Source organism: Enoplosus armatus, chromosome 1 (assembly GCF_043641665.1).
Source record: "Enoplosus armatus isolate fEnoArm2 chromosome 1, fEnoArm2.hap1, whole genome shotgun sequence".
NCBI lineage: Eukaryota > Metazoa > Chordata > Actinopteri > Centrarchiformes > Enoplosidae > Enoplosus > Enoplosus armatus.
The window spans coordinates 17,083,868-17,109,676 of record NC_092180.1 but is presented as its reverse complement, the minus strand read 5'-3'; the positions used below and the strand labels follow the sequence as shown (position 1 = coordinate 17,109,676).

The 25,809-nt window shown below is 39.4% G+C and overlaps 1 protein-coding gene across 1 annotated transcript in view; it reads left to right on the top strand.

Annotated features, from left to right (window-relative positions):
* The window catches only part of spon1a (spondin 1a), a 60,371-nt gene extending 36,515 nt beyond the window's left edge, over positions 1-23,856 (top strand). Inside the window, exons 7-16 of the mRNA XM_070904876.1 lie at positions 6,980-7,044; positions 13,738-13,939; positions 16,363-16,503; positions 17,723-17,798; positions 17,911-18,093; positions 21,144-21,314; positions 21,451-21,618; positions 21,913-22,077; positions 23,304-23,570; positions 23,693-23,856. Of these exons, the coding sequence (XP_070760977.1) occupies positions 6,980-7,044; positions 13,738-13,939; positions 16,363-16,503; positions 17,723-17,798; positions 17,911-18,093; positions 21,144-21,314; positions 21,451-21,618; positions 21,913-22,077; positions 23,304-23,570; positions 23,693-23,856 (1,602 nt within the window). The remainder of the gene's footprint in view (positions 1-6,979; positions 7,045-13,737; positions 13,940-16,362; positions 16,504-17,722; positions 17,799-17,910; positions 18,094-21,143; positions 21,315-21,450; positions 21,619-21,912; positions 22,078-23,303; positions 23,571-23,692) is intronic.
* Positions 23,857-25,809: the final 1,953 nt, after the last annotated feature.

The following is a 25,809-nucleotide window of genomic DNA, read 5'->3' as shown; positions in this document are numbered from 1 at the left end:
TGCTCAATATTAAATTAGTAGAAGGAAATGACAGGCTCTCTGAAAAGCTAACTACTGTACATATTGGGTAGGAGCAGCAAGGGACAAGTTACATTGCTAATAGGGCTCAGCTTTAGGCATCCCTGTCATTAGTTGAAATGCGCTCCATTTGAGCAGCAGAAGGTCTACTTATGCGTAATCTTTGAAATTCTATCCCTCTCTGCCTCCCTTTGACATATGCATGTGGAAAAGCAAGGAGTGGATTTAGAAATAATTCTGCCAGTAGGAAGACTTTAATTAGTGGTGTAAGTTGTCCAATTAACAGCTAACCAAGTAGATCCTTCAGTTACTATCTGAAAACAGAAATATACGGTGGCCCTATTGTGTGAAAAACAGACAAACGAAAACAGCTAAATATAGAACGCACTTATCAAAACAACTTAACAAAACTGGAATTGAAATTAAAAGAAAACAAGATGGCAAAAAAAAAAGAAAATTATGAAAATATTTTTTGTATATATGTTGTATTTGCTGGCAGAAACATGTATCAGGATTTTTTTTATACTGTACTGCACCTCTCTTTGTGGTTTTGAAATGAAGAGAATGTGACGTGACATGCAGACGTTTGTTTGTAGCAGCAAAAAGTGTACTATTTCAGTAGCTTAACTGTTACAGCCAGGAAGTTCTGAAGCGGATAGTTTGATTTTTACAAATGTTGGTGATTTGTGGGGGAAGGCTCTACCTTTGGTGCATGTGTAAAATGATCATACAAAATCAAGACCACTATGATACCTGTACCAGTAGGAATAGTAGCTGTAATATAATGTTCACCTGTAATAGCCTATCTATTGGCATTGGGAGCAACTGGTTTTATAAATAGTATGGAACTATGGAGTATGGTGACTGTAAACTTCATCTCAGTGCCTGTGCCCACAGTCATTTTGCAAACCTTGCACAATATGTCTGTTGTATATGTCATTCTATAGGGTGGCCTCTGTTACTCTTTAAAAAGCAGGCAGCAAGCATCTTCTTCCTTTTGCTCTTGCTGTCAGTGAAGTCAGTCAACATAAGTTAACATTTAAGTCTGGCATACTAATGGTTTAACTGCTTGAACAGATGCAAGCGCAGTTATACTTGTTAATTGAGAAATGCATGCGAGTCTTGGGATTCTGTGCCAAGGTAATGATCTGTTGCACATTCTGTCATTAAGCCAATAAATCTCTGTGCTAACAGTCATTAAACCTAACGGCAAAGTTGTGTGAAGCGGTAAAAGTTAGTTTATTTATGGCTGCATACTTAAATGTTTGTCAGTAATGGATGGACACATCGAAAGACTGCTGCTTTCTCTCTTGACTCCAATAGAGGAAAGGTTTACCATTGCATACATGAGAGATAAACAGGAAAGCTAAATATATGTAATACACTCTTGAAATTAGCATTAAGTTTATTTGACTGTTTAATTTACACTATTAGAGTTCAAACCTTCATGCGAGTCAGATTGCAAGCCCAGATTTTAGTAAAGGTTTGTGCAGAAGTGACAAAACCGTAATACTATAGTAACGAGTGGAAAACATTCCTAGAATCTAGAAAAAGATTATTTTTGTACCTGTTTTGACATATGTTACATATGTTTACTATTATGCTAACCTAATATTTGAATGTTTCAAATGTATTTGAAGAGTTACGTGGCCCTTTATAGACCAAAAGCACAACAGTTCCTATAGTAGTCTATGAAGTCAGTAACACTTAAATGTATGGTTGATGAAGTAAAAACAAGGCTGTTATTTGTTTCTGAAAACATGACATTTTATGACATTTTTGAAAAGCTATTTAAATCTAGATAACTACTCATGGAAACTCTGTCACCATGTTAATGCTCAAGGGGAAGCTCTGACCTGAAGATGTTAGATAGAAGGTCGGGGGCACCGGAGTCATTAGGAATCATCGACTGGGGACTCTGAGTATCCAGTACCAATTTCATGGCTATCTGGTGAGATGTCAATATACTGTATCTTTCTGCAGACACAAAGTGTGGCAAGCCTTCAAACAAGGCCACAGGATTTAATTATGTAAACACAAGAAATAAAATACGTTTGTAGGAATACATAGACATAATGTATATTTAAAATAGAGGTGCAATTCATGTTTCCATTTTATTCTGCCTTATGTGAATGTGAAAAGTATAATTATTTTAAAATGGAGGAAATAATACAATAATCAGGATAGATATTTTCTACTAAAAGAAAAAGAAGAAAGACGGAGGAATGTCTGAGGATTTGTATTGCATAGAGAACAATTCAAATCAGTGTCATAAGCTGTCCATTGGGGTGTAAGGGCCCCTGACCTGGTAGATTAATATTCTAGTTGAAGTTTGCAAGCTGTGCTTTAGGTGATGAAGGAGGCTATTTGCTTGTGTAATCCTCTTGATTTGCATGAATCTTTCGGTGACTAAGATGAAAATTCTGAGCGCTCACCTCAAGCAACATAGGTGCAAAAACCTAGATGCAAATTCCAAAGGCATATTGCCTTTGCAACACAAACGTTGAATCTGACCCCGATGTACCAGAAGTTATCTATATTGTGTGTGTTTTTAACTGTTTTAACATATATTTTAACTGTTGTAAGCAAACTAGTACATTCATACATTAAATCAAAATGGCATTTTTGATGCTGCAAATCCATTTTCACCACTGACTGTCAGTTCTAAGGAAACAGAAAGATGAATAGTACGGTACCAAGGGGCAGATGAGCCTCTGGCAACAGCATGGCTTGCGGACACTGAACTGACAAGTCTGCAATTAATTATAAAATGTATCCATTCCATCAAAATGTCTAGGGATTTACTAAGTGATGGGTTTCTGGTAATTAGTAAGTAATGACTGGAAATATTGAATCACATCCCCTATATTGATTCTACAGAGACTTTCTACCTTTGACTGAAGACTCAATTATAGCTGAAGGGAACGAGAGCAAACTGTGAGATTCTACTCTGTATTCTGTTTTATACACATGTAGGGGAACATTTAGCTCAATGGTACGATGTGTTGGGGAATAGGAAAATCATGAGACAATTTCAATAAGGCTATCAATCTGTAATTATTCTCAGGGAAGTCTATAAAGGAACAAAGGGGAAAAATCCTTCTCAGTAGCAAGCTATAAGAGGTAGTTTTATGATGTATTATTATTATTACTGTACAGTCCTTATAATAATAATAATTATTACTGTATTGTCCTAATAATAATCACAATAGTTTAAATGTAGAGCAGGGTAGCATAGATTTTAAAAGTTTAGTGACCGAAATATAATGTTAAACAAACACAGGACAAATCCACGTTCATTTAATGCACATTTAATTGTAACTACTCACTACAGCTAAAACAAACAGCACAATGAACAAAGACAAAAGCCAAAACACAAATAGACAAACTAACTGAAATAACAAAAGCAAGTGTGTAGCTGTAATGTGGATGGGGAATTTAGACATTACGAAACTGTTAAAATTCTGGGAGTGGACGTGGTTCAGAAAAGTGCTCAAACCACAGTTTAATCACACTTGTCACACTCAAAGGTTTGATGTCAGGAAGAGATCTTTTATACCAAGTAGCTGGTTGATATCTATCTTCAGAGGGCCACTGACCAACAGGATTGGTTCGGAGTTTTAAACGTGGCCACTAGTCATACAATCATATGTTACCCATTTTCTGGCCAGGCAGCTCAAGGATATAGGGTAATCACTTAGTCTTTAGAGAATGTTATATTCATAACACATTGCAAAGGTCAGATTTGGAAACTCTGCAATAAGGCAAAACAATACCCAACATGACATGGGTAAATCAAATGTTGTTTGAATCATTAAAATCAACTAATCAGAATAATTAGACATAAATCAATTGCTAGCATTACTGAAAAATGATTAAATGATTAGCAAGTTCTTCTACTTGGAAACAAATGTATATGATTTCCATAATCAGTAGAAGTTGGTTGGTTAGCTAGTAAGGTGATCAAGTTTTATTGGCTGGTGTTAGAGGTCGAAGGAAAATGTGTTTTCCTGCTTGGACTTTGGTTGATGCAGATAAGGGTTAGGCAGATAATGAGTCTGCTCTTCATTCTGAGGTTGACTCCTACAAACAGGTTGTTATTCTTATGACATTGATATACATATTACATTTACAATCAGCTATATGAAATGAAAATATAGTATTTTGTGTATTTGACAACTGAGTGATGTTGCTGATGTGCATGATGAGCCTGATACATGACGCACTTCTTTTAAACTCAAAGAAAAGTCAGTGTTATTTAGGAAAATATGGTACACCTTCATGATAGATACGAATTACATTGTAAATGTTACTTTAATGTGTGTTGCTGACTAGTTTTTGGGCCATATTTTGCAGTGCTCTTGTGGTATTTTCATGAGCAGAGGCACACAGTGTTCCTGCTGATGTGAATGGTTAAAAGTTGACATCAATTACATCCAGTCATATCAGCTCCTCTGATCCCCGTTAAAAGTGGTGCCCTCAGCATGACTTACTGGCACTTTGGGGAAGGAGTGGAGTCCAGTACCCTCTCCTTAGAAGAAACAAATATTCTTATCAGAGAGGAACAGAGTGACACCACTTTAAAATCCACACACTGGTCTCCACTTTGATATTTTATAATCACTTCATAGTGGAGAAACGCATGTTTTCGCACATTTTCTCACCTTTAAAGCAGAATCATGCCAAATTTACAAATATTTTAGGGGGCTTCGCTGATTCAAAAAGCCCATTGTATATAGGCCATTCAGGTATGGTTATTGTGGGATGTCCAGCGGTAAAATAGACCGAGGAGGAGGGAAGGAGAGAGAGAGAGACTGAGAAGACTGTTATGTTGTTTCTGGGGTTTCAGGTGCAGAACATGAAATGTGTCCTTTTCAGCAGGTATGAGTCGCATCTTGACAGTTCAATTTGTTCTGCAAATGGCTGCCAAAAGACTAAATTGTGGGTGAAGGTCTTTTTTTGGCTTGCTCACCAGTGATCCTTGTCACCGTCGTGGACGCTGCTGGTTGTGAGATCTGTTTCTCTAAAGGTCTCACAGCAGTATTTGCTAGCTTTATTCCTCGTCAGACCCATATTTCCAAGCTTCACCTTCTGCCAGGGAAATTGGATAGTGAAAACCTCTGTCCTAGATCCCATTTAAGAGACAGGTGGTCTGTTAAAAAGAAAATGAGCAAGACTCTTCTCTCTCTGATCTATACATAACTAGGGTATCTTCAAACAAGATAAACATGTTTCCCTGTGCAGATGAACAGAACAAACAAATTTTTTCACTATTTGAATTCTCCTGAGAACCTGAACCACAAGTAGCACCTTGACTTTTTATCATTTTTGCACTATTCATTGTAAGTTTGCAAGTGCATCACTGAATATGATTTAATACTGACTGAAATGTTTACCAGAAAGTGTAAAGCTTCTCGAAGAATGCAAAACTGTGTCGGGTTGTGGAAACATGAAGAAAAAAAAAAAGCTTAAGTATATGATATTTGAATCCTTAGCACAGGCACAGCCCATCAATAACATCCTTGAATCCAAAATAGGATTAGTCTGCTGTGCTTATTATCAGCCTGTCAGATTTGCTGCAATGAAATTCAATAACACAGAGCAAGAGTTGGGGGGGGGGGTTGGAACAAAAGTTATTTCCAAAAGTTATTTTCTGATCACAGGAAAGAGGATTACTGACATCATTGCAACAATTAAGCAAATTATTAACATTCTTACACACCTTTTCTTTATTGAGAAGTAGTAATTCGCATGATAAATAACTGAAGAAAAATTTGTGACAATGTCTTCTGATGGGGAAGCAGTGGGCTTGTCACTGCAATTTTGATCGATTCATTTTCACCAGGATGGATTCTCATAATTTCATGTGTGTCCTGTGTATCTCTGTTCCTGAAAATACATACAGTCTAATGTTTCACTGTTTACACAAACTGAGCTCAAAAGAAAGAGTATTTTTGTTTTTCACAATGACAAAACACAAAATGCCTCCAACATGGGATAGACTCTTGAACACGAACACATATATAATACAATGTGATCCTACACAATAACTGTGCAATGAATACTATATTTGGGAAGCTTCATGTTCACTTTGTGCTGTTATGGTATTTTATTGCATTTCTTGATATTGCACTCCTTTATATGTATCTTGTTGTTGCTTTATGGTGAATAGGTGTCCACTGGCAGTCTTCACTTCAGATACTGTGTGCATGAACCCATGTAGTATATAACTTTCAAGCCTGTACTGAGATTTATTTCAATTATATTTACTTTAAACAGAACGCCATGCACAAATGCAACATGCAGCACGTACTAAACTGACTAATGGCACCAAAGTGCATCCATGTGTAATTCAAAATCAGTGGCAGATAGAAAAAAAACCCACTACATGTGGTTTAATATTGGATAATCATTGTTTTGTCTTTATTTCTGAGCAGGTGACTAGCAGCATTTCACATTATGCATGGAACAAGAAAGAGAACTAGTGGATGATGAATGTTTTGCAGTTGTTGCGCAGACACGAAATGCCATTCTTTCATTCCAAATTGGTCTCAGCTGTCCTTTGCATTCATGACATATTTTTGACACTTTTTAGGGATTTTGTTGCAAGGTCTTCTCTCATCTTCTGTTGAGAACATTTAGTTTCAGGTTGTCTTTAACCTTCTGGGCCATGTGTTCATTTATCAGATTTTCCTCTTAAATTAATCTTTTGCTCTGTAGCTGTATTTTCTTCAGTGCGTTTATCCATTTGAAGTTGTGATTTTAGCTCTTTTGACTACACATACCATCTTTATCCACTGACCATAATGATGTTATAGAAATGTGGAAATGGAAAAAAGTCTTCCATTGATCCTTTTGAATCATTCACCGGTGAAGCGTGATGGTTCAAGAGTGAGGTCTTGATTATTTCAAGGGAATGAGATTTAGTTTTTGTGTCTTTTTGTCTGTCTCTTTCCTGTAGGGTGATGACGTCCTGACAGTCATTAAAATGAAAGCACAGTGGCCAGCCTGGCAACCATTTAATGTGTAAGTAATATATATCCTGATTATCATAATACTCACCACACATCTACTGACTGCTGCTGGTTTTGTCACAGATCAAATATCATCTCCATTACTTTTCACTATTATACAAAGTTTCCACGCACCCCAAAAAAACCCTGAGGAATAATGGATCACATTGGTCAATACGACATGTACATCAGAACTGTTGTGGTATGGAACTTAAAGTTTGTAAAAAGTTATGCTCTGTTTTTGTAGTTCTGTCTTTTAAGTCCAAAGCTTTTTGTAATATTTACATTACATATATTTCTGACTTAATGCATATGTAGCAACAGGATTGCCTTTAAGTAGCGTGTAGGAAAAGGAGTTCAAATGTTGATTCATAGTAGATCTGTAATAGGTGGAGTCTGGGATTACAACAATCTCTCGTTTAATAGCCGGTTTTACGACTAATGTTTAGTCCCGTGCTCGTGCTCGTCTAAGCAGTTAATTTGAAATAGCCTGGGCTTTAATCATTCTTGAGCAACTCTGTAGGGTCTATGGTGCATATTTTAATTTGACTATTTGGGTTTGACGTGTTTTGAATTTGAGGTTGTAGTAAATCAGTCACTTATCTGGAGCCAGATACACTCTTAAAAACTTACGGCACAGAGAATGTTCAGCATGCTCCTGAGCAAACATACCCACTGTGATGGATTATCTTAAGCATTTTTTGCCTGCAAGATAAGAAATCAATCTCAAAACTTAGTGAAATGCTTTTGAAAATAAACAACTTTTTATAAAAAGCATCCACAATTTGTAGCTAATGGGCCAAAACATTCTCAACCCCTGGTAAACCACTTAATAGGAATTAATTCACATATATGATACTGTAGATGCTAAGGTTTCAATGCTTAAGGTGTCAGAACATACAGTAAGAAGTTAGCATCCAAAGTTGGACCCAGAGCTTGCTGATCAGTGAAAACCCAGCTCAAAGGTGCCCTGAAACTGCCAGCTACACCATGCAGTGTGCATACTCGTTTACTCCTAAATTCATAAGAGCTATTTAATCTCTTATTCATGAGAAAAACAAGAAGCTTGTTGGCTCAGCTGGCTCAAAAGAACTTCAGTGGTAAAGGCCTGTGCAGTGTTGTTTCCTCAACCACAGGGCCTCAGTGAGGGCCATGAGTTTAGTCTCCAAAGGGAAGAACACAGCCAGGAATAGAAGCGATGATATCCACTAGGGCTAATTAGCTTACTCTGCACTGTATAGGCAACCAATTAATTGTTTCACACAGTGATTGTGTACAGCACATGTAGGCGTGTGTGTCTGGAGCAAGAAAAGGGAAGGATTGTATTGATAACTTCATGGACATGTCCTCAACATGGATGTAGGCTAAAGAAAGAGTTATGTCTATGTTTTACTCAACCAAACGGAAGATGTACTTTGTCTTAAAAGAGTCTATAGAGAGTTCGTTAGCTTTACAATTGAGCAGCATGAAAAATGCATAAATGCATATTTATGTCAGCATGTTTCCTAGTTGGATGTGTGTGCTTGTGTGTTACATTTCCAGTAATACTGTGTAAATATGTAGGTTTTGTGTGTCTCCATGTTTGTGCTTCTTCAGGTGTACGTACATATAAGTATGTCTTTATAAAGAGGGGATTTTGCTTTTCTCCCTATTAGCAAGCTGATGTTTTTTTTTTACGGGTGGTTGAAAACTAAAGCTTCCAACAATCCTTGCCTTGACAAATGTGAGGATGAAAGACAGGAGAAAGAAATGGAGAGAGAAAGGAAAACATCAATCATAAAGAATAAGGAAGTGATTAAATAAAGCCTCTGAGAAGGGGGTTTAATTACATGTTTTTTTTCCTTCAAGGTTAACTATGTGGTTAAGAACCAGTATGTGTACCGCAACTGTATTCTGTAAAACAAAGTGGCTCCTCTTAAACCAAGCTTTCAATTTCATTTGACCATAAAGAACAAAATTATTGCTGAAACAAAGGGCAAAGCAGCAGAGATGTAGAAGGAGAGTAGATGTGGGAGATTGAGAAAAGAATGAGGCTGAAGAAGTGACAGCCATTATCACACATATTACGGCAGTATGTCTACAGCAGTGGCTCTCCTGAGACCCAATACATAATAGGGAAAAATAAATAAACTTGAGAATGCTGAGAATTTCTTTTCCAGAAAATAAGGTGTACTGGTCTGTCAGATTCTTGTCTGAAAAGAGATGACTTAACCACCTGTCCATATGTTCAGGGCCACTGGGCTTGTGATAAATAAATAAAGCACAGAAAAACACATCAATAAACACGTTTGCCATCGTGTTTTGTCAAAATGAAAATGCCCTTTTCATAATGACAAATTCTTGTATGTATGTATCAGAGTTTCGTATGTATACAGTATAATCCACTGTAAGAAACAGGGACTGACAAACTCACGGCCCCCATGTGTCAGGTGTCATGTATGTGAGACAATTCACAGTAAATGTGGCCATGTAGATGTCATGCCTAGTGGAACTATTGTCCCGTAATGAGACATCAAATCTTCTTTTTCAGATGTAGGACATGGCCTTGTACCGGAAAAGTGTGAAAATAAGTTATTAATATCACAAATGCCACAAATAATTTTTCGCTTTTTTTCACTTATCATTTTGGCCACTTGAAGCATCCTTCAAAGTCAGAGCAGTACGGTCACCCTGCCTCAGCTCCCTTCAAGCACCTAATCATTTGGACAAAAAGCGTGGTGTGTTATGATCGCTGTGTGAATTGCTCTGTGCCTTTCAGGAGACGAGGCAAAGGCTGAAGATGAAGTTGATTAATTTCTCAGTCCGCTAAACCCAGACAAAGTCGAGGTACTGTTTACGTTATAGCATGGAGTTGCATTTGCTGAAAGTAGGGATGGAAATTTTATTCAGAACTTGACATTTAAATTTTAGTTATGTCACTGACCACCTACACAGACAACAACTTGGAGTCTATCAACAGGCAGGCACTGAGGTAGCAGGTATGTACTAATAATGCAAGTCCAGCTGCTGTAGCTTCAGTATGTGACTACTTTAAGCACATTGCACATCTGTCAAGTGCTACTTTTTTTTTTTTGAGTTTACCAAACTATTTTTTTCAACATTGTCTGGTACAGTGGTACCCAACCTTTTTAGTTTGTGACCCCTTAAAACGTTGCAATGTCTGCTTGAGACCCCTCTTCACAGGTTGCATTTGTGTTCTGGTTGCTAGTTGAACTAAAGAGTGACTTTTTTGCTTGTTTTACAGAAATATTAAAAGTGAAACTATCTAGTAATTCGCAAAGCTTACTGGAAAGTTGTAAAAAATTAACTATAATTTGGTGTAGCAGATATATGTTTTTCTGCTGTCCTATCTTTTTAATCATCTAGTGACCCCTCAGATATAGCTTGCGACCCTTTGTGGGGTCCCAACCCCCAGGTTGGGAACCACTGGTCTAGTATGACACCTCACATTTAAAGACTACTTAATATTCTCCCTAACAGACTTCCTCAGTCTATTGTGCTCATTCTAGTACAGAACAAACTCACAGTTCACACGCGTGAAAGAAAATTACATCCTTTCTCAATCAAATTCACACAAACACACAGCCTGTCACTCACAAATGGACACCAGATTCTGATGCAAAATCACCAATTAGGCAGTATAGTTTCTCATAGACCTCGATAGAATAGATCCTTCTCAAGTCCTTAAGAAGAAAACTACCTCTAACTCTCTTTGTTGCGTTGTATCCTCCCACTCTCACACTACAGTGTCTTCCTCCTTTACTTTCCTCACTAAATTTCTCATTAGTCCAACCGCTCTCTGTGCCACTTTTCCCACTTTATATTGCATTAAAATGGTTGCATCCATGACAGCTCCAGTACCTCCATGACACTCAGCTGGCTCCTTGTTGTCTCCCCACTCCCACTCTTTCTTGTCAGGCGTCTTCTTATTAACCAGAGGACTACTTTGGTGTTCCGCGGGTTACATTTGATTGAGCTAAAAAAAAAATAAGCTGGTTGTCAACGATGTGAAATAAGGAGCTTTTGAAGACAAGAATAGAGCTGTTAATGAGCTGCATTCTTTACTTCTGTCACCCTTAGAACTACTTTTTGGGGTTGATAACAATGGTTTATGTGTGTGTATAGTGTGGTATAGTAGTGTTGTGAGCCTTGCCCCAGTTCTGAGCTAGCCTCTGTTCCACTAGCTACTGTGCAGCCAAGTGTGTTTGCATACTAGCAACATATGAAAGGTTTTCTAGCGCTGCAATAATTTATTGATGATTGGACTGAGCTTTGACTACCTTAAGCACTGCTTTAGAAAATATGTCTGCTGGACAATAAATGTCCCAGCTTTTAACAAAATACTTGAATTAAATGATTAAGCACATGTTTAAGTTTTAAATAAATCATGCCCTTTTAATAGATGTCATGGATGCTCCACAGTCAGTTAATTTATTGACCACTAAATGGTAAAAGGTTTGGTGCAGTTATGATGGTATTGTTAGCAAGCAAGGCAACACCAAGATCCAATCATATCAAATTTTGGATTTTTTGATGAAACCTTTTCTGGCCATCACTTTTTTTTATTGGATGTTACAGAGGTTTTTTGGCAGGAAGGATTTATTGAATAAATCAGAATTGCCAAGGGCAGCCCTTCGTTTTGTTTTAAGCATGAAGGCAATGTTTCCCTTACCTTAACCACTAATTTATGTTGCCTGAGCTTAACCAGACATAAACTCAGAAAATCAGAAAACACTGATTTGTCACCAACACAAGTACTTATTGGAACAGTCAAATGAAAGGGAATGAGTGAGTAGGGGAATCAGTAGTGCCAAATTTCCATGTAGCAACACCATGACACCTACCAGCATTCACATGAACTCCTCTCCAAGAATACAAACACATTCATAAACCAGAAACATTTTGGAATAACAAAAGCATTTCACTGGGGTTATCTAGGGCGATTAATCCCTTCCTCATTTGCTACCAGACGTGCTCTGTCTCTCCTTTTCTGTCAATTACACTTTACCTTTTTGTGGAGCCTCAGTAGCTGTCTGAGATAAACCTCAGACTCGCAGTACTCACCAAGCAGAGGCCCAGGAGAGTCGAGTCAAGTTGTGTGTTCCCCCGGGGGATAAGGGCCATTTCACAGCCTCAGAGGCCATCATTAGTAGAGTGTTCAAGGGCAGGACTGAGTCGGCTGAAGTCAAACAGATTCATACGGGCATGGTGACAGGTGAAAAGGAATCACTGGATAATTGTCTATGTTACAACAAGAATCTTCCCACTCCTAATTAATCTTGTATTGACTGGGAGAATTCTTGTAATTAGTTTAGCTGTCAATCATTAGTCAAGACAGATGGCCAGAAGTGTGTGTGTGTGTGTGTGTGTCCTGTGCTGTAACAGAGCAAATGTGGTGTGGAGATGGATGTGGTCTTGCAAAGTGGAAGCATGGTTTAACAACTACAGCTCTCCCGAGTCATTGACATAAGTGCACTGTCTAAGCATCATGTAGCTGTTGTATGCTAACAAAATGATCAGTCTTATATCTTTGTTAAAACAATGTGTGTAGGTGTGTGGAGATGTCCAAAGCCAATCGTAAGGATCATATCAGGGCCGATCCGGGCATTTGTGAATGGATCATTATTGGCCAAAATAAACCTGAACAAATGCAAATCCTTTTTTAACTGTACGCTAATGTATTTTGTGCACCTCAGCCTGCTGCGGCACTGCTGAAAATGTGTGTGTAAAACATTATTTGGGCACACCAGTGAAGAATTTCAGGAGTCACATTCTCCCATTTAAACTTTCATTCATATTATATCAATAATTCAAGTTTATGAACTTAATAGTTTTGAACCAGGACCTGTAGTATTTGGACTAAAATAAGGTGTGCCAAATTCAGTATGGGCTACATTTGTGATTGAATACAGATACATATTTAATCAACATTGCATATCTTCTGTGTGTATAACAAAGAGAGCCAGAGGCTGTGTGCATATTTATTTCTACTGTATATACTGAGCATCTTGGGTAGAAACATTTATACATGGATGAAATACATTCTATCTTATCTCATTTTCAGGTTGTAGCTTGAGTGTGCACTGGGCAGCTGTGTTGTTTAGGTAAATATAAGTATTGGATTGACCTTGGTATCGGTACATACCCAATATGAAAGGACTTGGATTGGGGCCAAAAAAACTGAATCTGGATATCCCTTGTGTGTACTGGACTGATGGATTGATTATATAAAACTTCCCTGGCTGACTATTGCATTCAGTTCCCTACAACCTCCAATTCAGTCTCTGAATGGGACACTGTTGTTGTTAGCATCCTTGATTTGTTGTCTGTTAACCTGGTACACTGCCTGTACAATGTCATAACTTGTATCAGAAAGTTGTCCTAGTTTTCCTCTTGTTTTGTCACTTTGTTGGCCATTTGAGGGAAACTTGCTGGTGAAACAATTGGAAATGCGTGACTTTACAAGTTCACGAGGAGCAACCAAATGCATCATTAGGTTTGGTTTTGTCCATCTGGATATCCCATTTAAGGTGGAGCAGGTGCAGCCTAGCCTCAGGGTTTGTGAAGGACACTCTCTCAGGGGCCACAGCTGCCGAGAGTTCCCGCTCGTCAGTTGGCATGCAGCTAACACCTCTCTTTCTCTCCCGTACTCACACTTACAAACTGCTTTGGCTCACTCAGACCTCATTCTCACTCTCTTCCTCAGGCGAGCTGCCCCCTCAGCTGAATTCTCAGTGGACCGGACCCGTCACCTCATGTCCTACCTGACCATGTTGGGTCCCAGTCCAGACTGGAATGTGGGTCTGTCTGCTGAGGACCTGTGTACCAAGGACTGTGGTTGGGCTCAGAAGGTGGTCCAGGACCTCATCCCCTGGGATGCAGGCACTGACAGTGGGGTGACATATGAGGTTAGTAACAACATTCAAATATTTTTATATAAATTCCTCAAAAAATGTAGTTTATTAAAGCATTATGCCACCTTATACATGCAGGCTGTCATCATGCAACAAAAACAGTGTCTCTCTGAATGTGGGTTGCAACCCCACAGTCCCATCGCAATCACAGCCTTTTGCAAACTATTCTCTCCACCTTTTACCCCGTGGATAACCTTCCTCCTCACTCTCATCACCAGCTGAGTCTTCCCTTCACACTCGCATTTTGACCTTGTCATTATATACCAACCTCTTCCTCTTCATCTGCCTTTCTGCTCACATTCACAATCACTCCCTCTCTCACCTCTTCACATACTGCCAGTCTGCAACAATTCAAGTATCATCACCCATCCAATTCTCCTTTAACAGCCTCGAACATCTTCCCCTCCCGCCCTCACCCTGAGGTGCTGCCTGCTGCATGCTCAGTGTCTCCACTCAGCACTAATAGATTAGGCTGTGTGTGCGCATGTTTGGGCAAAATCTGACAACATGTGTGAAACCTTTGGCTGATCCCTCGGAGCTCACAGATGAACCCACTGAACTGTGCTCTCTCGCTTGTTTTGGTCGCCTACAGGAATAAGATCACCCTTCCTCTTCCTCTGTCATTTTCTCTCTCTCTCTCTCTCTCTTTCTCTCTCTCTCTCTCTCTCTTTCTCTCTCTCTCTCTCTCTCTCTCTCTCTCTCTCTTCTCTCTCTCTCTCTCTCTCTCTCTCTCTCTCTCTCTCTCTCTCTCTCTCTCTCTCTCTCTCTCTCTTCTCTCTCTCTCTCTCTCTCTCTCTCTCTCTCTCTCTCTCTCTCTCTCTCTCTTCTCTCTCTCTCTCTCTCTCTCTCTCTCTCTCTCTCTCTGTCTTACCGCCTGTCTTTGCTCACAGACACTTTCTGACTAAATTGAACTGTACTGGGAAGGCAACTCAGGAAACTTCACTTTATGTTTTGTTGAACTCGGACTGCTATGACTAGACTGACTATGTCCTCTGTTTGTAGAACTGTCAAAAAATACTGAAGTCTGTTCATACTGGAATTTCATAGTTTTTCATACAGCTTCAGCTTGCCATCTACTGTACACTCTGATGCATTAACTTTCGGACAACTTTTGTAAACTGAAAGTGCAGGATCGTACACAGCAGGAACGGTGAGGTGTGCCTCCCACAGGAGGAAGAGACGTAAGGCAAAGATACTGCTTGAGGTGAAAGGGTCAGGCGTTCTAAAAACAACGGCAGGTTAGTTATTGTAGTTTGACCTGTTGATTTGCTTCTGTCAGCAGTAGCAGCTGCAGCAGTGGCCATGACGCACAGCTCATAAAGGCAATTAAGATACTTTAAAACCATTAGCGCCTGATTGCCACGTAAAAATAGTACTTGTCGACTTAACTCTTTCAAATCTGGACACAGACATGACACATCTGCATCTTTTTAGATTCAGTGTGACTTACACTTTTATCTGGGATTTCATTATCCCAGATATCAATGTATCTATGAGTATGAATGTCAATAAATCAGCTTAGAAATCATCAGGGAAATAAATGCTCCTTATAACTTCAGAACCTGCCTGAGAATCATCACGTTTTTAAGTTTTCTTAAGGATCAAAGTAATCCAGTGATAGTTGTCTGTAACACCTGGTATACTGAATCTGGATCTCAGGCACCCACTCTAATGCAAATACATGACTTTCAATAAAATGAGGAGACTCCCACAAGTTTTGCACAGCTAAAACCTCCAAGATGTAGATGTTAAATGCAAAATCTGTTAAAATGACAACTTGCACAAACTGTACAAGGACAGAACACACAAGTATCATGTTTAAGCTTTTCAGGAAGATCAATGATAGAAACCCTCTATCCAAAAATACATCGGAGGAACAGTGGCTATTCTGGAAGTGGGGTGGGACTTTGGCTCTCTGTTACAACATTGTTAAAGGCACAGGCCTGTAACGGAGTAATGAGAGCCATCCTTTGTGCCATTACTTTTACTGTATCTTTTAATTAGTGGCCAGTCATTACCCTTCTCGCTATCTCCCTTTCCCTTACAAACACAAACTGAACCTTTCCCTGTTTTTTTTTCTGGATGGCCTTAGTGGGGGGTGAAGGATGAGCTGGTCTTCTGCCTCCAGACAGCCTCTGGCGGTGATGCCTCCATCAGCCCCATGCTGGCAGACCTTTACTGTTGACTAATAAGAGCATCTCCCACATAAACTACTGAGCTCCTCCACAGCTGCTCTCCGACTTTGTGGCTTGTCCTTTGTGTGACTTGTGCTTTGTGTAACTTTGAGTGACTTTGTGCTCATTGTACTTGCACAAATGTATTTTCCAAACAAATCCTGACAGTGTGTTATTTTTGAAATCTCAAAGATCCACAGCTTTGTGTTTCTTTTCTTCTGTTCCTCTGTGTGCTTCTTTTAGTCTCCCAACAAGCCCACTGTGCCCCCGGAAAAGATCCGTCCCCTGACCAGCCTGGATCATCCACAGAGCCCTTTCTATGACCCTGAAGGGGGCGCCATCACTCCTGTGGCCCGGGTGATGGTGGAACGCATCGCCAGAAAGGTCTCTTTTCATATCATGTCAGCTCTTGTTGCAAATATAGATGTAGGATAGATGTTTGTGGGATAATGATCATAATGCAGGCATCATGGTAACATATATTAACAGTTTATGGCAAATATTCAGACTGTCACACATGGTTTGTGATTCAAAACCATAATGATATACTAACAATTTCTTTGTCTTATATTTCTCTCCTAGTAACTGATACCCTTGCTTTATTTGTATTTTGAGGTGATCCTCTAGTACTTCCAGCTCTGCATCTCCTCTTCACATATATACTTAGTTCACTCTTAACACTCTTGATTATATGCTACACTGATACATCAGCCAAATTAGACCAATATAAAAATAGAAGCTGCATCCTCTAATATGTGCCATGATGCCTTTAAAAGCTTCAAAATCAGAGGCAGAGAGGAAGGGAAACAGAGCTTTCCTTTTTCTTTATCACTGCTCAGTAGGTACGATGAAGAGTTCAATCCTGTCCATCAATAGAGCAATTGATCAGTGTTGGATGTACTTCCTGTATTTGTGGTGTGCACGGTGAGAGTAGTGTTTCACAAGGTGAGAAAAAAAACGATCCTTGGGACACCTGTCAACAAGTCTGCTGCTTTCCAAATTGAACAAACAGTTTACGAAAATATAATTTATCTTATTAAATGTCAGTAGTTAGTAGAAGTAAGTAATGTGCAGTTCAGTTTCAAGTACATCAAACAACTCTACTTCAAAGTAGGTAAGGTATAATTATAAAAATGGAAATGTGATATTTCTTCAATCAAAGTCATCTCATAGCACTACTTCAGTGTAATATTTTGACTACCAACGTCAACGTTAACATATAATACCTCTAATGTGTTGTGATGTAACTGCTAAAAGAACTTCAGCCAATAAAATGACACAAAGCAGTATATTAAACATGTATGGCAGGTATTCTTACTAATTATAATTTGATGGTTGGTGAAACACATTCCCTGGGAAGCGATGAAAGGTTAGCGGGGCTTTAGTGGCATCTAGAGGCCGCTGTGGGGATTTCAGAGGATCTTTTGCTTTATTCTATACTCTGTATCCTTTTGTCACAACCCATTTCTCATCATTTACTTATGCAAACAACACACACACACACACATACACACACACACACACACACACACACACACACACACACACACTCAGTTTACACACGGATTTGTCGTAATATTGCTGCGTGTCTGTGTGTCCACAGGGCGAACAGTGCAACATTGTGCCGGACAATGTGGATGACATTGTAGCAGATATTGCCCAGGAGGAGAAGGAGGAAGGTCTGGACCCTGCTCCCATTTTTCTCTCCCTCTCATTCTTGAAACAAGGTTAAATGCCTAGTTAACAGTGTTAGGCTATTATAGTATCTTTATTCCCTTCACCATCTTGCAGATGATACTCCTGAGACGTGTATCTACTCCAACTGGTCTCCATGGTCCGCCTGCAGCTCGGCCACCTGTGAAAAGGGCAAGCGGATGAGGCAGAGGATGCTCAAGGCCCAGCTGGACCTCAGTGTGCCCTGCCCACACACCCAGGATTTTGAGCCTTGCATGGGGCCTGGATGCAGTGATGAGGGTGTGTGTCTCTCTAAAGACGGAAGGTTATCAGAATCAGAAATACTTTATTGATCCCCGGGGGGAAATTGTACATGTCGTGTTCACAAGGAAAACAAAAAGATGATGATATAAAAGACACCAGAATTAATTAGAGTTTTGTTAGGGTTCAGCATCTACTGAGCACCTTTATGAGCATTATTAATCTCTTACATAACTTGTAACTTTAATTTTTAGGATTATTGCTTCCATTAATGTTTTGACACTCACAAACGTGTGGGCATGTTTAAAACAACAGTTATTGTTGAAGGCCATCAATAATACCCAAGGTACCATTCTACAGCAGCAATGAAGTGAGAGCAGAGGAAGAGGCCATGAGAGCACTTTGTGAATACGACAGGCTTTTAAATTTTATAGTAAGTCAAGTTAAATTGCATGAGGCCATTAAATATATTTTGCAAGATGTTAAGAGTAATTCACTCAAGAAATGATGTCTGCTGGTTGTTCAAGGTTTATTTTCTTTGATTTTTTCATCTTCTCTCTTTATGTGTCCCTAAAAGCATTTTTGCCTAAGAGGCAGCAGGTCGTGTGTTCATGTAGATCAGTCTGTCTGTCAGTCTCTGTGTTCAACAATTTGGTTTAATCTAATGACTAATGAAACATAATGACTTTAATGACCCCCTGCCTGGTCGCCAAGCACCACCATCAAGTGAAGAGTTTCCTTTGACCAACATGTCCATAACAACTTTGGATAATTTGGATGATATTAATCATTTAACATGATGATTAAATGATGTAATGATCAAACCAAACTTGGTTGCCCATTAAGGTTGATCAATAGGTTGGATTTTCCTATCCGTGAAAGAAGCCCTTTATTGCCACTTTAATTATACTTATGAATACTTACTTATAATATGGTAATCTTTATTTATATAGCACCTTTTACAACTAAGTTACAAAGTGCTTTACAGGGAAAAAACGATTGAAACACTTCGGCACTACAGTTAAATATCAGGTGAATAAAAGTACAGGAAATGAAATGCAATAAAATAAGATAAAAGAGAGTGAAATAAACGAGTGTTTGATAAAAAAGTGTTTGAATCAGCCAAAATATCACATTTGCCATAGAGTGGTATACTGTCGGTGTCCATAACGTGTGTCCTTGTTCAACGTAGCCTGGCTGACTGCCTACACACATCAATGGCACAAAAATAACATCTTGGGATCTCTGCATTTGAATCTCATAATCACTGTTTCATTTAAAATCCAGTGAGCTGGAGTACAGATCCAATACAATAAAATAAATGTCCTGACACTTGACCTCCATACCCAAGCTCAACTGCTGCTGGACAATATATGTCAGCCTACTGGCCTTTATTAGTCAACATTTACAAGTCCAAATTATTTACATATTTTAACATTTATAAATTCCATATTTCCACTGTTCACAGTAGACACTGTCAGGACAATTGGGTGACAGAGGGGTAGGGGGTAGAGACAGGTAGGGGACAACGTGATTATTATTTGATGCCCATCACAATCTGATGCGTCACAACAGCAGCAGTAGTAGTTGTTTTAAAAGGTGTATGTTGACATACAGTTCCAAGTGTTCATCTTGTCAGTTTGTACTGGCATTTCTGCACAGAGGTAGACAGCTGGTGCGTGTGCACATTATTGTGAGGAACTGATCTTTCAATACTCAAATTAGTGCCAACTGTTGCTGTCGGGTATTGGTGGACCTTTGCCAATTATAACATTGATTTGAAAGATGCTAGATTGCTGTCTGCTGAGTGCTTTTAACTTCAACATTATATTTATTTCACTGATTTAGTAATAATAAAATCAGATCAATCCTCAAAATTAAATATTACCATATCTATTATACTGGGCTTGTCTAAGATAGCAGCATTTCACTGGATATAAAGCATGCATACAATGATAAACTACTGAGCCCTGGCTCTTGGTTAGATTTTGCAGCAGCAGCCTCTTGCATTATCTCTACTGAGAATTGTTTTCTATGTAAAATACACACAACAAGCTTTTCTGAAAAGAGAAATAGTTTTGCATCCTGCATCCTTAGCTAAACTGGAATATTAATTTCTGATTATACTAACATTAGTCTTACTCTTATATTTCTTACAAACAGAAAAGTGAAGAAGAGCTGCCAGTGACAGCACTTAGAGTTTCATGTGTTCACTAATCTAAAATAATAAATGAGAGTAGATGATCCCCTACGTCGAAGACATTTTCTTTTTTTATGTTCTCTGTCTCTGACTACAAATGAATGTGGACAAGACATAAAATCTGTTGTTCGTGTGGCGTGGAATCTGGACATTTTTAATGAGTCTATGTTAAGCGTCACAGAGTTCGTCCTGACAAGACACCAAATGAAAAGTTGTTTGTGCTGAACACTGACGAGTATCAATACACAGATCCACTCAAAAACCCCAAAAATGACAAAGCAAGCTGCGCTCTGTGTACCAGTGCAGCAGACAGTGAGAGGGACGAGTTAACGATGCATCAAGCAAACATGTATATAACAAATATATATATATATATATATATCCTGAACTGAATCCTGAACTCAGTGTGCAGCTGAGTTTGTTTTGTATCCAGTTCTCACTGAAATTCGTCCTGCGCACAAATATCCCTTTTCTTTGTGAAAGCTCTGGGGAAGTTTTATGGTGCAAATCTTCCAAATGTGCATGTTTCACCTGTAATAGTCCTACACTGTCACACAGAAGTCACCTCCTGTCAATTCTAAATAGACTAATGACTGTCGATCACGCACCAAACAGACGCTTAAGTGGAGCAATGTTCCCTATTTGGTTAAGCCAAACTGGCTTAAAACCCTGTGTCTAAACAAGGAAATGAAGGATATAAAATGCAGGTAAAGAAATAACATATAAGCAATTTATATCAATTGGTGACAACATACACAATTAACACTTATTAAGCTACAAATTCACAGTTTTGAGTTTCCTGTGCCTTTACCTTTACGTTAGTTACCTAAATCCCTGACCCTCTCTTGAAGCTTGCTGACATCTTCCTCTTTTTCCTCTGACTCTTTAGATGCTTCCACCTGTATGATGTCAGAGTGGATCACCTGGTCTCCGTGTGGTATGACCTGCGGGATGGGCACACGCTCCCGGGAGCGTTATGTAAAGCAGTTCCCTGATGATGGCTCCGCTTGCTCCCTGCCCACAGAGGAGACTGAAAACTGTGTGGTCAACGAGGAGTGCTGTGAGTTTTCCCGTTTTCCTTTGCATGTGTCAAACAGGTTGACACATGCCCTGCCAAGTGTATCTGTTCGTATTATAGATCTAATGTAAACAGCACTGTGGGTTTACTGTACCTTGTCTTTCCCTCTTGGCCTTAGCTCCCAGCAGTTGCCTGGTTACAGAGTGGGGTGAATGGGATGTCTGCAGTGCAACTTGCGGTCTGGGCATGAAGAGGAGAGAGCGCATGGTGACAATGCCTCCTGCAGATGGCTCCATTTGCGGGGCAGAGGTGCTAGAAGTGGAGAAGTGCATGATGCCAGAATGTCGTGAGTAGCAGCATTCAGGACCACAACAATCCTGACACCTCCTACACTTCAAATCTGGAGATAACGGTCTCATAAAGCAACCGGGCATAAGGGGCCTGTAGCCCCCTGTAGATCCATGGAAGTAGCACTTTTTTTCAGTGAATAAATTCAGAACAAAAAAACATTTTGAATCACATTTTGTCTCCTTTTCCCATCACGATTAAACTGTTTTCCTGCTACTATTCCAAATTGTTTTCAGTGATTTGATCCCAACACTGGATGTATGTGTTATTGAGTTACTCCTGTTGTGTACAGACACAATCCCCTGCATGCTGACTCCGTGGTCTGATTGGAGTGACTGCAGTGTGACTTGCGGGAAGGGTTTGAGGACACGACAGCGCATGCTCAAGTCCCCCGTGGAGCTGGGAGAGTGTACAGAAGATTTAGAACAGGTGGAGAAGTGCATGCTACCAGAGTGTCGTAAGTACTGCAGATCTTTATCTACACACCCTCATACCATACATGTATGCACATGTATATGTATGTATTTCATTTTTGTCATGCAACCTGGTGCCTTGATGTAGATACATACACTACTGATGGAAGTTACTTAACAACACACAAGAAAGGACCACCTAAATGTATTTGTGCTTGCTGGTCTATATGAGAGGTAACAGATAAGTTGTGCTGTATTCACAGTTTAGCTGGAATTAAAACTCCTGTCAAGTGCATTAAATGACTTTACAGACATGAAATTAAATTATCATTAAAATAAGCAAACCTTTTGAATTTAGAAAGAGTTTAAATACCTCAGGGAATTAATTAAAATGTGTTTGAGGTCATTTAGAAACAATGTCTCCATTGCATTGTGACTAGTTTGTCCTGACAAGTTTATTGTCAAACTGTAAAATATCCCGCACAGTACATATTTTGGTCAAATTCCTTAAAAACAAATTCAAGGGATCAGTATTTATATAATATATCAGTTTTTTTTATGTTAAAAAATGTATATTTGTCAATATATTTTTATTTGATTTTTAAACTCTCAAATTCAGATATTAGTATTGGCCTTAAAAAGACAGTATCCGTTTGGATGTATGTTCATTGTCTCTGTTCAAAAAACAATGTATGAAGCAGAGGCATATTTTTAAGCAATACACTCTTTAAATAGAAACATGTTGGCATCTTTATCCCACTATCTTGAGATAAATGATACTTGACTATTCCAAGAAGCAGTAGAAGCTGTTGCCAAACCACCCAAAACCATGAATCTACAAGGAGAAACTCAATTTCTCATATGTATTTTATGTATAAATCCATGTTGTTGTTTTAGAATTTACAGTTGTTTATGTATTTTTTTTGTCAGTGCTTGTTAGTTTACAGCAGTGGCGAGGATGGTACGTCAGAGCCATGCAGTTATGTGAAAACAAATCACCCCCTCTGGCAAACCAGAAAAGTATTCTCTGTGGTGCCACTGTATAATTTAAGATAAAATGCACTATATTCTCTAGACGTGGATTCATATCTAATTTTTGACTTATAGAACACCAAACATTTAATTAAGAAGTCACATAATGTGATTCATCAAGGTTGTGTCATCTATATCATTTGTTTTACCTTACTTCATCTTCCCTATCCATCCCGTACACTCTATCACAACTTCCTCTAAACATCGCTCTTTTTTTCCACCAATTCTGTCTCCTCAGCCATAGACTGTGTCATGTCAGAGTGGACTGAGTGGTCCGAGTGCAATAAGTCCTGCGGGAAGGGTCACACGATCCGGACACGCATGGTGAAGCTGGAGCCTCAGTTTGGAGGAGACCCCTGTCTCGAAACCATCCAGAGGAAGAAGTGTAAGATCAGGAAGTGCAATAGAGGACAAGCCAACAGCGATAAGAAGAAACAACGTAAGGAACAGCGTGAAAAGAGGAGGAGCAAACAGGGCAGAGCTGAGGTCACCTCTGAGCATCCAGGTTGGTATCCGCCCTCGTCACTTTCAGAACTACGACAACACCGAGATAATTAAAAGATTCTGAGAGAAACTCACATTATTCTGACGGTCTTTCTTTTTCTTTTTCTTGATTTCAATCTTTAGGGTGTAAAATGAGACCATGGTCAAGTTGGACAGAATGTACCAAGCTGTGTGGTGGCGGTATTCAAGAACGGCTCATGACAGTGAAGCAGAGGTTTAAGACTGCCCAGCTGTCCAGCTGCAAGGACAGGAAGGAGATCAGGGCTTGCAATGTGCACCCCTGCTAGGAAGGAGTGGGGGGAACAGGGGTGGTGTGGACGGGAGCGGGGCTGGGAACAGGACAGGGCATGGCACACTGTCGCACAATGATCCAATGCACTCTGGTTAGGGCTGAAATGGCACATACTTGAATCTGTATTGGTTAAATCCAGAGCTCAGGTCAGCTGTCATCAAGAGAAGATAAACGTAAAGATCTCACTGGAAAACTCTGGATTTAAACTAGGCCGATTCTTCTGTGCTTTCAAACTAGCTCTGGCACACACATACGACTCTTTTGCAAGGTTACTGTAAACTTGTTGTGGTATAATATATCTTGAAAAATATCATTATGAAATATAAATTGATTTAATAAGAAGATAAAGAACTGTTATATCTTGTGATATCCTTAAGTAGTACAATATATTCCAGACTTCAAAGCACAGGTGCCCAGCCATTCCAGTGTTTTATATGCCTTCAATTCAGTTGTTTCTAGGACACAAAATGCCTAGTTGACTTTTTACCTGGCTGTATTGTTGTACATGTAGATGCACCACGATTGAGATCTGTATGAGTTTGAGCATTATTAGAATATTTTGTTATTTTTTAGCTGTGGAATTTTTTGATGAGAATGTGTCCCAAGATTCTTACCAAAGTCTTGTGTAGATGTTTTCTAGATCTCTTCCCCTCCTTTTCTTTATCTCTGTTCCTCTAACATATTAATATTTTGGAATAATATCACCTTTACAATAAAAGTAAATGTGACAAATTGTCACCTGGATCTGTCTTTTTATTTGGGGGATGAAGGTGGAATGTAGGCAGTTGATGGTGTACTCTTCTGCTGCCACTAGATGGAGATAACTAGCTTAAAACCTTTGCCTTTCATAAGGAGACTGGTCACTCCTGAGGCTGCTTGTTGGAATGTCATGCAGTACCAGCTGACGTATCCCTTAGCACCCCTACACCTCTCTCCATAGGCGTAATAGCCACGAGGGGGCAGTGTGATGAATGGAAAATAAATGCAAAACTACAGAGGTATTTTGTACAACTAATACTTTAAAAATGCCTGAAACTGATTAGAATAATATTCAGCAATTTATGAGGCGTACAAACTGAATAACTTCTAGTCCAAGGCAATGGAACAAGAAAATAATTTGACAGTAATGGCCTTCTAGACAGAAATTTAAGAGCATTCAAATATGTTTTGTTACTCTACAGAGTGTACTCTCACTTTAAAGGGACATGAAGGTTGGAGTGCAGTGAGTTTTTATGAACATATGCTGAAATCTTGAAAGAATCTGCCCCCCCCCCCGCCACACACACACACACTCTCTGGTGTAATAGGTGGGGGGAGGGGATGGCATCAGGCTTTCCTCACTGTGAAACTCTGGGAACAGGGGTGAAAAATACACACACATTACAATGCCATTCCTGTTTCCATGCCAACACAACCACACATGGGGGAAGCCTACACACTTCACTGGCGATGAAAACATGGAGGGGGAATTATTGCGGCCGTGATTGAGCTGTTAAAAGAGATATTGCTGTGGAGACTGTGACAAGAGGTGCATGGGTTAACAAAAAAAGAAATGGATGTGTGTTTGTTTATCTTTGGGTGTGTGATCTGGTTGGAAACCCCTCTAGACCTCATCCAGTCTAGTGCAGTGCAGGCTGGTGATTTTGTAGCCCAGCTGCAGCTCTAAGATCAGACTGGAAATCAACTCAAAGATGCAGTTAGGCCAGTAGACCTTCCTCGTCTCTGATATTATAATGAGTTTCCTCTGTCTGTGGACGCATTGATGAATATTTATATTCTGGGGGCAGGCCACACTGCTGACATAAAAACGGAACTCTCCTACCTCTTCCTCATTTGGCCCGTCTCTCACTGAGCTTCTAAGGTTTCAATAACTGTGAGGAAAATTCAGGTCCATGATGGTGGTGATAGAGGTACTCAAGCCTCTTGACCATATGAGTTAGGTAGCATG